Source organism: Macrobrachium rosenbergii, chromosome 12, assembly GCF_040412425.1.
Source record: "Macrobrachium rosenbergii isolate ZJJX-2024 chromosome 12, ASM4041242v1, whole genome shotgun sequence".
NCBI lineage: Eukaryota > Metazoa > Arthropoda > Malacostraca > Decapoda > Palaemonidae > Macrobrachium > Macrobrachium rosenbergii.
Window position 1 is genome coordinate 28578270 of NC_089752.1, and position 13206 is coordinate 28591475.

General features: G+C 34.7%; 1 protein-coding gene across 2 annotated transcripts in view; it reads left to right on the plus strand.

The window, feature by feature from the left end:
- LOC136844471 (immunoglobulin superfamily member 10-like) overlaps positions 1 to 13206 on the plus strand; it is an 809371-nt gene that overhangs the window by 426040 nt on the left and 370125 nt on the right. For both annotated transcript variants that reach the window (XM_067113741.1, XM_067113742.1), the window contains one exon: positions 4558 to 4590. In XM_067113741.1, the coding sequence (XP_066969842.1) occupies positions 4558 to 4590 (33 nt within the window). The remainder of the gene's footprint in view (positions 1 to 4557; positions 4591 to 13206) is intronic.

Consider the following 13206-nt stretch of genomic DNA (forward strand, 5'->3'; position numbering starts at 1 on the left):
CAGCTCCAGTGACTTCTCTTGTCGTATTTACTTATACTAATACTACTACTGCTGTACTGTAATAATAATAATAATAATAATAATAATAATAATAATAATAATAATAATAATAATAATAATAATACAGGTTTTGTTAAACAAAATGGCAGTTTCAACAGCATTTATTTTATATAGTAAACGGTCAATTCGTCTTATCAATTGCTTTTTCTTGCGCTGGAATAGTTGCAATCAATTGACCGATGTTCATATCCGGTGGTTTAGTGATGTATAGGTGGTAGTTCTCGTGGGGTGCCGAGTAGTTTCGCCCTTCTCGTTAGGGCACCATTCAGGACAGGATCGCAGGATGCTGCGATCCTGTCCACCGGATATAAATATCGGTCAATTGCTTGCAACCATTCCAGCGCAAGAAAAGCAATTGATAAGACGAACTGAGCGTTTACTATATAAAATAAATGCTGTTGAAACTGTCATTTTGTTTAACAAAACCTGTATTAAAGAAGGTCTTTTTCCTAATTTTATAATAATAATAACAATAATAATTTGTTTTATTATTATTATTATTATTATTATTATTATTATTATTATTATTATTATTATTATTATTATTATTATTATTATTATTATTATTCAGAAAATAAACCTCTATCCATATGGGACAAGCCTATGGGAGCCATTGATGTGAAATTCAAGCTTCCAAAGAATATGATGTCCACCTGAAAGAAGTTACAGAAGATGATAGAAAATACAGAAAGGAGATATCAATCATTAGAAAAGAAAAAAGATAAAATAATAAACCAATGAATAAGTTGATGAAAACAAACAAATTAGTAAAATACAAGGTGAAGTGCACTAGGGGTGCCTAAGAAAATGGGATAAGTTGAGAAATTGTTGCGCTTTGATATTCATAACGTTTTGAATATCAGTTTTCATCCAGTTTTGCATACGCTGTCGATTTTATCCGGGTTTCATTTACCTTTTTGATTACTTTACTCTTTAGGTTCCTTTTTTTTTTCTCGCCCGTCCCGATGTCCTCCATTTTCAAGAAAGATACGTATTATATTTATATTATGGTAAAACTTTACTTTAGTTGCACAGCCTGATTCCCGCCAGTCGTCAACCGGATCAGGTTCCTGATGCATGACTGGACATGACCTTGCCTATAATGCTAGGTCCTGACCTAACCAGATCTTACCTACCTAACCTAACTCAGGGCGACGTGCCCTGACCTGGTGGGGGGTGGGCAGGATCAGGCCGCGTAACTGAAGTAAGGTTTTACCCATGTTTTGTCTTGGTTTCCATCCTTCAGCAAGATAAGTTTTATATATATATATATATATATATATATATATATATATATATATATATATATATAGATTTCTTTTTACTAATTCCCAGTTTTAGTAATCGCAATTTAAGAAAAATTTCAAGTGGCAACGGGACTGAGGATGCTTCTTGAAGCATCGATATGTTTAGAGTGTCCATTTTGCTTTTCTTTTGCTACTGTTGTTTGAGAATGCCTCTTTATCCTATGCCATAGGAAAAATTAATATCTCGTGGCTGTACACAGATATGTCGAGGTTAATAAATAAACAGGTAAATTAATAAATAAATAGCTAAGTCATGGACATCAGACTTTTGGAATAATGAAGCACTAGTAAATTGTGACATTTACCTCTAAATAGTCTTCGAGGAGCAAATAAACAGATCAGATGTCTTTTTTAAGTCACAGTCTTGTGTTTGGGATTTCATTTCCTGGGCGTTGTCTGAGATAAGCGTCGACTCCTATATATCCTATATATCCTGTATGTCCGAAGCGGAGGGATACTTGGGATCCATATTTTTCCATCACCCTCATTCATCCTCACATGGAGGAAGATCCGAAGGTAAACTTGGCTGAAGAACTTCTGGAGATTAGATGGGAGACAAAGGACCCTTTGTCAAGATAGAGACGGTCCGTTAGTCAACACTCGAGCGAGGTAGAGTTGTTGCTGTTCTTTATAGACAGATAGGTAGATATGCCGTAATAGAGTAGGCACACACTCGGCACTTTGGAAATTAAGACCATGTTGCTATTATATTTCACTTCTTGATTCGTAACACTTTTGGCTCCATATCGGACTCGCATTTTCTAAAGCCTTTCATTATAATCCCTTAAATGTTTGCTCACAGGACTCACGGAATATAGACATATCCGTCCAAGCTTTTATTTTTTATTCTGTATATGACCAAACCACGTAAAAACAACTCTGTACATCTACTTTTGCACAACATTTCAAATATACTTAACTTTACAGAAGCAAGAAAGTAATTGCACGGCTTCAGTTTGCATCTTTGTCGTGTCATTGATATCCAGCAACCATACTTTCCTTTGTCAAGGGTCCTGTCTGGAAGTTTTTCAATTCTGACTGCCATAGACACCTCCTGTTTCATAACTTTTGCACAGCTCTTGCTTTTGATTAACCTCATCATATCTATAATTCATATCTTCTCTCAGTCTACCACAGTCTGTAAAAGGTACTCCCAATCCTTCAAAGACAGCTCAGCTTCCATTCTTCTACAGTTGAACTTAACAATCATCTTTTCATATTAGTGACAATAAATTTGCTAGTGTTCTCTTTCAGCTTCATTCTCTCACACTCACCCTAAAACTTGTATCCTCTGCTATAGAAGCTGTGAGTCATAAGTATTGCTTTCCAAATATACAGAAAAAAATACAATATGGATTTGATTTATTAATCTAGAATTCTGCTACTAGTCCTTGGAACTTGCTTTCAGCATTTAAAGGTGTCATCAGCCATCACAAAAGCCTTTTGCTCTTTCTCACAATTCTCATTAAATTCATTCTAGACAAATAAACAGCCGAAGAAAGTTTACACATCCTTGTGTGGTACTTAATCTTGCAAATAACAAGCCTTTCATTTTTTTACATATGACATATATAGGGGCTACGCACTGATTTTTTTTCCTCTCTTTTAAACTTCCTTCTAATCCCACCCTGCTCTTCACCATTCAGGTCTCTTGTCATCTGTCTCACAAATTAGTTCCTCGTTGGGTGAGTCGGTAGAGTTGTAGGCTAGCATTCTGCTAGGCCCGAGTTCGATTCTCCGGCCAGCCAGTGAAGAATTAGAGGAATGTATTTCTGGTGATAGAAATTCGTTTCTTGGTATAGTGTGGTTCGGATTCCACAGTGAGCTGTAGGTCCCGTTGCTAGGTAACCAGTTGGTTCTTAACCACGTAAAATGTCTAATCCTTCGAGCCAGCCCTAGGAGAGCTGTTAATCAGCTCAGTGCTTTGCTTAAACTGAGGTATACTTAACTAATCTTCCTCATCTGAAGCATTTTGATATGCTTTTTTGAAATGGATTATGCGTTATATTTTGTATAATTCTTACGATTTCCTGTTCTCTTTTATCTTATGAAAAATGTCAAACCTCTCTCTCTCTCTCTCTCTCTCTCTCTCTCTCTCTCTCTCTCTCTCTCTCTCTCTATATATATATATATATATATCGTACGTGTGTATATTTTTATGATGCATACATACAAAGACAAACTTCCGCGGCATTAAATATAATCACCAACATATAACTTTTTTCCTCCTTCATTTTTCCCCGACGTCTCCAAAAAAATTAATAGGACCCGTCGTTGCCCGCTCAAGCAGATTTTATGGATTCATGAGCACCATAAATTGCAAAGTTTAAATGTGGTCGAGTCCGTGAAATGGTAAAAAAAAAAGAAAAATAAAATCTTCCGCTTTATTTGTCATTGAAGGAAATACACTAGATGTGCGAAATTGTTGTGGAGTGGTGCGTTCACATGCATGGCTTACATACACATACACACACACACACACACACAAATGTGTCAGCTTTAATTTTACCGCTGAACTTTCATGAAAAATAAATGTGTGAAAAAATGTGCCATTTCTGTTGGCTGTTGCAACGCGGTGATAAAGTTTATTAGCCTGTGGATCGGAATAGAAGGTCTGAAAGTAATTTACTTTTCTGGCTGTTATATAACCAAAGCTCTTGAACGAATAACAATAGGAGAGTTTGCCTATTAATTTATCTTTTATATATATGTCTATCTATCTATCTTTTTATCTATCTATCTATCTATCTATCTATATATATATATATATATATATATATATATATATATATATATATATATATTAATTTATCTTTTATATATATGTCTATGTATCTATCTATATATATATATATATATATATATATATATATATATATATATATAATATATATATATATATATATATATATATATATATATATATATATATATATATATATATATATATATATATATATATAATGTGAGTTTCATAACAAACCATGCATAGATAATTCTATAAAAGAAAATTGTCTCTGTATAAATTCAGATTAACCTTAAAAGCATTGTATGGTTGTATTCAGTAATGTCTTTCGGTGTTAATCAACTGATTTCAAGGTTGGATTTTGCTTTTCGTCGAGTCTCATGTTATGAGTATTTTGCCGTTGTGCTTTCATTAAAACTCCTTTTCTCCCTTTATCTGTTGCAGATCGATTCGTCAGTGTTGACAGACCACTGCTCGGTGAGTACAGATAAATAATTTTTTTATTTATTAAATTTGTTTATTTTTACCATTCTCAAATTGTCTTCGAGAAAGGCCAGTTTAATTGTCTAGTTATGAAAATTTAATTTTGTCGTAAACAAACGAATGTTTTCCTTTTTGGTAAAATGTATTTCAACGTTGAAACTAAGAGAATCTGTTTTGGAATACTTGAAAATTCTATTATATATATATATATATATATATATATATATATATATATATATATATATATATATATATATATATATATATATATATATTTACACATATATAATATATATACATATACATATATATGATTGTATGTATGTTTGTGTTTGTGTCTGAATACATATATATATATATATATATATATATATATATATATATATATATATATATATATATATATATATATATATATATATATATATATGTATGTATGTATATATATGTGTGTATGTATGTATGTGTGTGTGTGTATTTACGTTTGTATGTTTGTAATCGTGCAGGCAAAGTACGATTCAACAGTTCAACAAGAATTTTTACAACGGATATTCTACCTTCGGAAAGATCTGCCTGTGAAGTCATATAGGCTATATAAACTGAATTGAAAATGCGGCTGCTGTTATAGGAACCCATATGACAATGACGGAATGCCAATGAGTCGGCAAAAATAGTTCGATTTCATTAAATTTTGATAGGGTGAATATCATTCAGTGACCAGTCATTAAATTTTGTTTTGAAACTTTGACATAATTTTGTGTATAAACAAATTTTGCTTGCATTTTTCTGTTTAAATTCCAGAAAAGGCATCGTGTGATAGCTTTTCAGTCCGTTTCATAGAACGTGTAGTTACTGATGCCTAAACCAGGTCGAAATGCTTTTATTTAAACCACAGTTAGACAGGATAATCCCACTGACTACGTCTAGTTTCCAGGTTTATCCCGTCGTAGTTGATGGAAATGATTTGCGTGTTTCTTCCTGTGCTGGGAGTCTGGTCTTTATCTAGCTTCAAAACAATTTGGATTGTGTTAGGAAGTTACAAGAATTAAGTATCATTTTCGTAAGGCTCACGTAACAACATCGAGCAAAGTACACACGAGAAGCAATTGTCAGATAACTTGAAAATCTTTTTATCTGGTCTCTTGCGCAACTTCTTAGATAGCCTAATTTTTTATTTCCGACAGCTGGGAACCTATCATGCTTTAGAGCCATGAGATCTGCGCATGTGCATAAACGCTGAGCAAGCAGAGATTCCAGAACAACAGAACCACTATTCATTTTGCGGAATTAGATTCTCTAGAAGAACGACAGCTTTAAATATCCCTGAAAAAAAGGGGGGCGTTAGGGCAGAGACCTCAGGGATATTTCGGGGCTAGATGTCTCGGTGAAAAATTGGGAAGATTAAATTTCCTAGAAGATTATTAAGACGGGAAATCTCTAAAAGATTGCTTGCCTCAATATCAAGGAAACATTTTGGGGTAGAATATCCCCCAACGTCTTGGTGAATGTAAAGCCAGCTCTCCTCATATTCTGAATTATGGCCAGAGGATTTTATAAACGATATTGAAAAGAGATCTCCTCTTCCATATCTTTCCCTCCTCCTCCTCCTCCTCCTGATCCTCCTCCTCCTCCCAATACTACTTCCTCTTTTTTCCCTCAGGGATATATTTGTACGAAAGTGTCCCTTGAAACAGTGAATTATGATATAAACGTTTGACGGGTGAAAATAAAGAAACGATTAATGAACGACGACCACAGCCTACGAGTAGGGTGCAATTAATTGACTTGTATGTAGGGCGGAAGTGATTAGCAAGTGTATATAATAAAAATAAATAAGCATTAAATTTAATGAAAGCCATTGCTTGTTAAACATGATGAAATCGATTAGCTATTGTGTACGACAAAAATGAAACAATGCTTCAAAGTGATGGAAGCTTACGATCCTCCTTTCACATGGATGTTGTCGGTCATCTTATTTGGATAAAATTTTAATCTCCACTCACTGTTTCTGAGGGAAATCTTCCACCTATTTGATTAGGCTGAAGGAAATGAGGAGAAGGCGTAATTCTTTTTAATGATTTTTTTTATTTTTGAGGGTTGAGGCATCTTGGTTGAGAATAAATAAAATAGAATTAATTCACTTCACGTCTGATCTCCGTAAAGAAGTTTGTAAAGTTATTGATGATGAGGGTGAACAAAAATCGTGATTGGATGAAAATACTGATGACTAGGACAGGGATAAACATTCATAGGATTTTTTTTCATGTTAAAATAGTGAAGTATTAGTAAGAGAGAGAGGATAGGTTTGGAAAGAAGTGAAAGAGGTAATTTTGTGGATTTTAATGAATTCAGTGAAGCGAGAATAGAAAATATATTTTGGAAGTACCCTTTGATTTATAATTTAATGTTTTTTGGTTTTATTTTAATTCACAGACGATCCATAAGGTTTAATCCGTTAATCTTGTTAAAGATTTTCTTAATTATAAATTTATTTGAGTATTTATCATCTATGTACTCCAACATCAGAAATAATTCGAAACAATGTTAAACATATTTTGAGAACAGGGATTTCAGGATAATCGGTCATACTGCCAATCTCCAAGGCTTAACCATCCCGGAGTCACTATTTATAGAACAGGTGGTTCCACTCTTAAACACTCAGAGTTCTTCAAGTCCATTGTATTTATCTTAACCTTACTGTGGTGTTTTCTCTTTAGTTCTTTGCTGTCTCGCCTCTATAGCCTATTTTTTTAAACCTGGCAAACTTGCACATAGCTGCTTGCCGCTGATTGGATGGACGTCCTGTTGTCCGAATCTTACAGTTTTGTTTTCACATTGTTTCAGAGTTGTGATTATACGGTCACAGAGCGAGTTAAGAGCTAAGTTATGTAATATTATGCAAATGCCAGTTGTAATAAACGTAAGCATTAAAAACTTACATATCGAATTATTATATATATTGAACAGTTATGAAACAACACCTACCGAAGCCGTAGACTAGAAATATTCTTCAAACGCATGGACTTTGTTTAATTTCTAGCAAGATTTTTAGCGCAATCTTGCTATTAGTGGTTTGGAAATAACCAAAACGTATTTATTGAACATTGCTGAAGGTTCTGTAACACCTAAGAACAAAAAACTATAGTAGAAATTTAAGCTTGGCGGAAAAGTTGAGGAGGTGGAGTTGTGGGAGGAACAGCAGCCACAGGGTTGACATAAGGTTGACGTACTCTCAGCGGGAGGTTCAAATCTGGTTGTGGTGCTCTTGTGTTCCTACAGTAATCATTAAGATGTTTATATATCATAATCCTAATTTTTTTCATGTCTAAAATACTGCAGACGGAATGTCATTTATATTTTAGGATATGTATTAAGGCAGATTGAACATGGATTGAATTTATTAATACTTTTTTTCCTAGCTAGTGTGCCTGCTATATAAAACTTCAGTAAACTGACTGTTCTTCAACTAGAGATTTTCGGTTCTGTCTTTGCCTGATGTTTGAGGTTCTTTCATGTGTGCTTTGATCTGTATCGTCTCTTGTGGCCCATGGCTGAAATAGGTGAAATAGAAGTGAGGCACCTGCTCGATAACCGATTCTAAGCTGAATAATTCTGGTTGTAAGCGGTGTGTGCAGACGACAACTCACAGGCTGTTCCTCCCACAACTACACCACCTCAACTTTTCCGCCAAGCTTAAATTTCTACGATAGTTTTTTGTTCTTAGGTGTTACAGAACCTTCAGCAATGTACAATAAACACATTTTTGGTTATTTCCAAACCACTAGTGGCAAGATTACGCTAAAAATCTAGCTAGAAATTAAACATTAAAGTTCATGCGTTTGAAAAATATTTTTAGTCTATGGCTTCGGTAAGTTTTGTTTCGTAATTGTTAAATAATTATATTTCGGTATGTATGTTCTTGATACTTAGGTTTATTATAACTGGTATTTACATAACATTACACAACTAGCTCTTAACTCGCTCTATGACCATATAATCACAATTCTGAAACAGTGTGAAAACAAAACTGTGAGATTCGGACAACAGGATGTCCATCCAATCAGGGGCAAGCAGCTAAGTGCAAGTTTGCCAGTTTTAAAAAAATAGACTATAGTTCAGTCGTGTTTTATTTATCTTTAAGCGTATTCTTTATTGTTTTTTTTTATTTTTCATTCTAAGACTGTACTTACAAGTGTTTTTATGTATTTTTATGCAGCCCTGAAAATGTAATTCTGGCAAAAATTACGAAACGTCGGCAATAAAATTAAAAGAGACTAGTGCTGTGTGGTTTTCCTCCGTCTTCCTCTCGATATATATATATAGGAATACTCAACACACAATCACGTGTGGAACAGAAATAAATTTCTGACTCACGTCAGGATCGAACCCAGGTCTTTCAATTGAAAGGCAAGGACGCTGCCCACTAGGCATACAAGTCATAAAAGAAGCTGGAATCTTAGGACAACTGCACCCAAGGAATTACCTGGGCAAGCTAACTGCTTGCATATCAGCGTGTTTTCCTCAACTTCCCGACTTAGCAATGACCCAATTGAAAGATCTGGGTTCGATCCTGACGTGAGTCAGAAATTTATTTCTGTTCCACACGTGATTGTTTATTGATTATTTCTATCTTATCCACTCAGAAGGGATAATTGGAATGAAATGCTGTCAATTGGGTCATTGCTGAGTCGGGAAGTTGGGGAAAACGCGCTGATATGTAAACAGTTAGCTTGCCCAGGCAATTCCTTGGGTGCAGTTGCCCTCAGGTTCCAACTTCTTTTACGACTTCTATGGCCTAGTGGGCAGCGCCCTTGCCTTTCAATTGAAAGACCTAGGTTCGATCCTGACGTGAGTCAGAAATTTATATATATATATATATATATATATATATGTGTGTGTGTGTGTGTGTGTGTGTGTGTGTATCTACTGGTCACTTTTTACCAGGTACATACGTAATTGTAATAGCCAGAATGCCCTCTTAACCTCTCAAATTCTTTGCGCTTTTTTGGATATGCTTTTCACTACAAAGCCTTGAGATCTAAGCGCAAAAAAATTGAAGTGGTTGTGATGTCCGGTAGTCAGGTCGGCAACATGACCTCCTTGTGATTATGGTGAAGCGGGTTCATTTCCCGCTACCGGACATCAAAATCACTTCAATTTCTTGCATTTGGGTCTTAAGGCTTTGTAGTGACAAGCGTATAAAAAAAAACGCGAAGAATTCGAGAAGTTAAGAGGGCATTGTGGCTATTACAATTACACACACACACACACACACACACATATATATATACATATACATATATATATGTATATATATATATATATATATATATATATATATATATATATATATCGATTATTTTCTTTATAGGTAATATGACAAAGAAAAGCAATCATTTAGAAGAAAATTTTTGTGACTTGGCTTCAGTAATATTGTAATAACGGATTTCTCACAAGAATTTCCAAACGAGGATATAAACTGCTCATATTTTTTTTATTAGGGACTCGTAACATCCTCTAATCATACGCAAAGTTTCTTTTATTGTGAAATGTTCGTATCTGTAAATTAATGTATGTTTTATGGCCTCAACATTTTTCATCTGCTGAGGATATAAAAGGACATGAATTACAGTGTTAGTGAACTGCCAACAATTACAGCAGAATAAACGAGTAATTTTGCTAGGCAAAGGTCGGTCGTAATTCCTCTCTCTCTCTCTCTCTCTCTCTCTCTCAGCTTGTTTGTGCCTTTCCACTCTTATTTTAGTTTTTCATTTTAGAGTTCCAGAACCATTTTTGAGCAAAGTGACTAGACAAGAGCTCTTGTGGAGAACGTTTTACTCAGTGTTATTCTGGATCAAATTTTTGTTGCATCATAAATGCAGGATGGCATCCTGACAATGCACGTAACCGGTCTCATCTATCAACATTTTTGGACTTAAATTTTTCCCAACATTCCTCGGATTGCTCGTGAAAACCCACTTGCTAAATCATATTTCAACCTTCGGGGATTTTGGCTAGGTAGGAAAACCCACTTGCTAAATCATGTTTTAACCTTCCGTCATTTTGGATAGGGAGAAAAACCCATTTGCTACAGTATATCATATTTTAACCTTTGGGGATTTCGGCTAGGTAGGTTTCTTTTAACGCATCTTATTTAACTTTTACAATTTCATTATTTGTTATTTTTATTTTGGGGGGAGGCCTGTTACCCCTATCATATCAAAGAGTCCTTGACAAAATAGCGGACGGAAGTTTATAAAGGCTACGAAGCCTGCTGCATCCTTAATTTATCTGCCCTTTTAAGAGAGAGAGAGAGAGAGAGAGAGAGAGAGAGAGAGAGAGAGAGAGAGAGAGAGAGATTGACTGATTGGTTGATTAATTGATTGATTGATCCTGTTCCTGCGAAGTCTGATAGCCTTTGTTTATGAGTAGAGTCAAAATTTTCCTTCATGGTTACTACCACTTCTAGTCTTCTTTCCTCACAATTTCCAGCAGGCCTTGGAACGTCTGAGGGACCTGAGTTTCTGTTCTCATCTGCTTGAAGGCCGACCTCGTTTTCTTTATTGCTTCGTTCCATAACTATTTCTTCTTTTTACGTCTCTGTTAATTATCTTTGGGGAAGTGCTTAGAACTCCTCTTCATCATTCGGTGGTCATTACTTAGAATATAATCTACTTAAAGAGCTGTAAAGAGCGAAATTCGGGTCTTTGCTCAGTGGTATTCTCCATTAGGAGTTAAATATCCTGCCTTCCACGTAAAACTCGGCCTTATTCTCTCTTAAACTGCTGAATGGGTGTCATTGGAAGCTCCGGAAGAGAAGGACTTGTTAGGATTGTAATGACACTGATATCCTTAAGGAATTGTTCGGTGTTGCTCATTTGAGTGAATTTAATGTTTCCCTCATGCAGTTTTATACTGTTAGTAGAATGATGATTTTTTTCACTAAGTTTCATTAAACATGGTGACGAAGGAGTAAAAGAAAAGAGGAAAATTACATTTAGATATCTTAACGAACGGGAGGTAGTTAACCTTCATGTGCTTTAATCAGTAAATTATAGATTTAATTACTCTTAGAATAAATGGCTATTTCTGTTTAATGAATAGGTATTTCATTAAATGGAATATTTAACTTTCGGTCTGACCTATTTTCACAATGATTAACATTTATGTTTGGTCATTGAGGGTCCCTCCTTTCTATTAGGGTTTTGTCATTTTCAAGAGCTTTTATTTGCGGCAGTTGTTATTAAGCGTTGCGTATTGCCATCACCGATGTATAAGAATAGTAATGAGAATGATCATAATAACAATGATTATTATTATATAATTATTATTATTACTATTTTTCAAAGACCATGTCAAATAAAGCAGCTCTTATTCGTCATCAAGAACAGGTAACATTATGGCTAGATCTAAATGGAAGACCATGAAATCGGTGAAATTTAGTTCAAATACTAGCCTCAAAGGCTAACCTCAAGAAAATGGTCAGTTCACTAACAATTTCCCTTGAAGAAATATCGCGGTAGAAACCAACAATATGTTTTCTAATGATCTCTGCTTCAGGCACCTAGACTGAGGCTGAATATTGCTAAGCCATGTCATTATTAGCTACAGTCGATGTAAATGATATCTGAATTGAAGGCGTTGTACGTTTACTTTGGATGATTCCGTTTTGAGTAGATAATAAAACAGCAGTCGACTTCGCTTTGTAGAGGCCATCTGAGAAACATTTACATTTCATCTCTTCTGCAAAATGTGAGAAGCTAAAAAGAAGCCCAAACCTTTCTTTTCAAACATGAATTTTAAGTAGGCTATTTTTTCTTGTCACAAAACGTCATATAATGTAAGACACATGGCGATTTATCCTCATCATAGGTATCTTCGTTATTAGTGTAATCTTGTTTCTGTTGCAATTGTCCTGTGATTTAAATTTTGAGTTTTTAAAGTGTTAATTTAAATTTGTTATCTTCATTTTTGAAGTATTCCAGGATTCAAATTCATAATTAATAATGGGAAATTATACTGATTATGATGTTAAAGGTGTCCAGATTAACTGCGATCCTTAGAAAACGTCACCCTGATATTTAGTTCGAGTCGATGTAAGATCGTCAGAAACAGAAGGTAATAACTGTGATGCATCGTCGGTAAAACTTGAACAAGTGATCTGGTGCCTTAGGCTCTGGTATGGTCAAGTTTACCTCAAGATAGTAATGAGAATTTATTTATGACTTCATGATTAAGGAAATTTTGCGCTTAGGTGTTTTCCCTTGTTTTGCTCAATAATGGCGAAGATTATGGTAGCAGACGGCAGATATCAAATATCTGTTTTTAACACTGGATGCATATTACTTCCAATAACCAGATATTAATTTTCAAATATCTACTGTCTGTAGTTCTGCAAAATATCTTAAGGCATTTAGTATCTGACTACTAAAGGCTAAAATTCTTTCTTCCACATTTGGCAACTGCTCAGTGCCTGTGAATTTACACCTTGACCCCTATCCCTAATGATTAAATGGTCTCCACTGAACGCAATACAACCAAGCATAACGTAAGGACAGGACTCTCCTACACTAGGAAGCCTTTTCCTCTTGTTTACCTCGGCTGTAATCC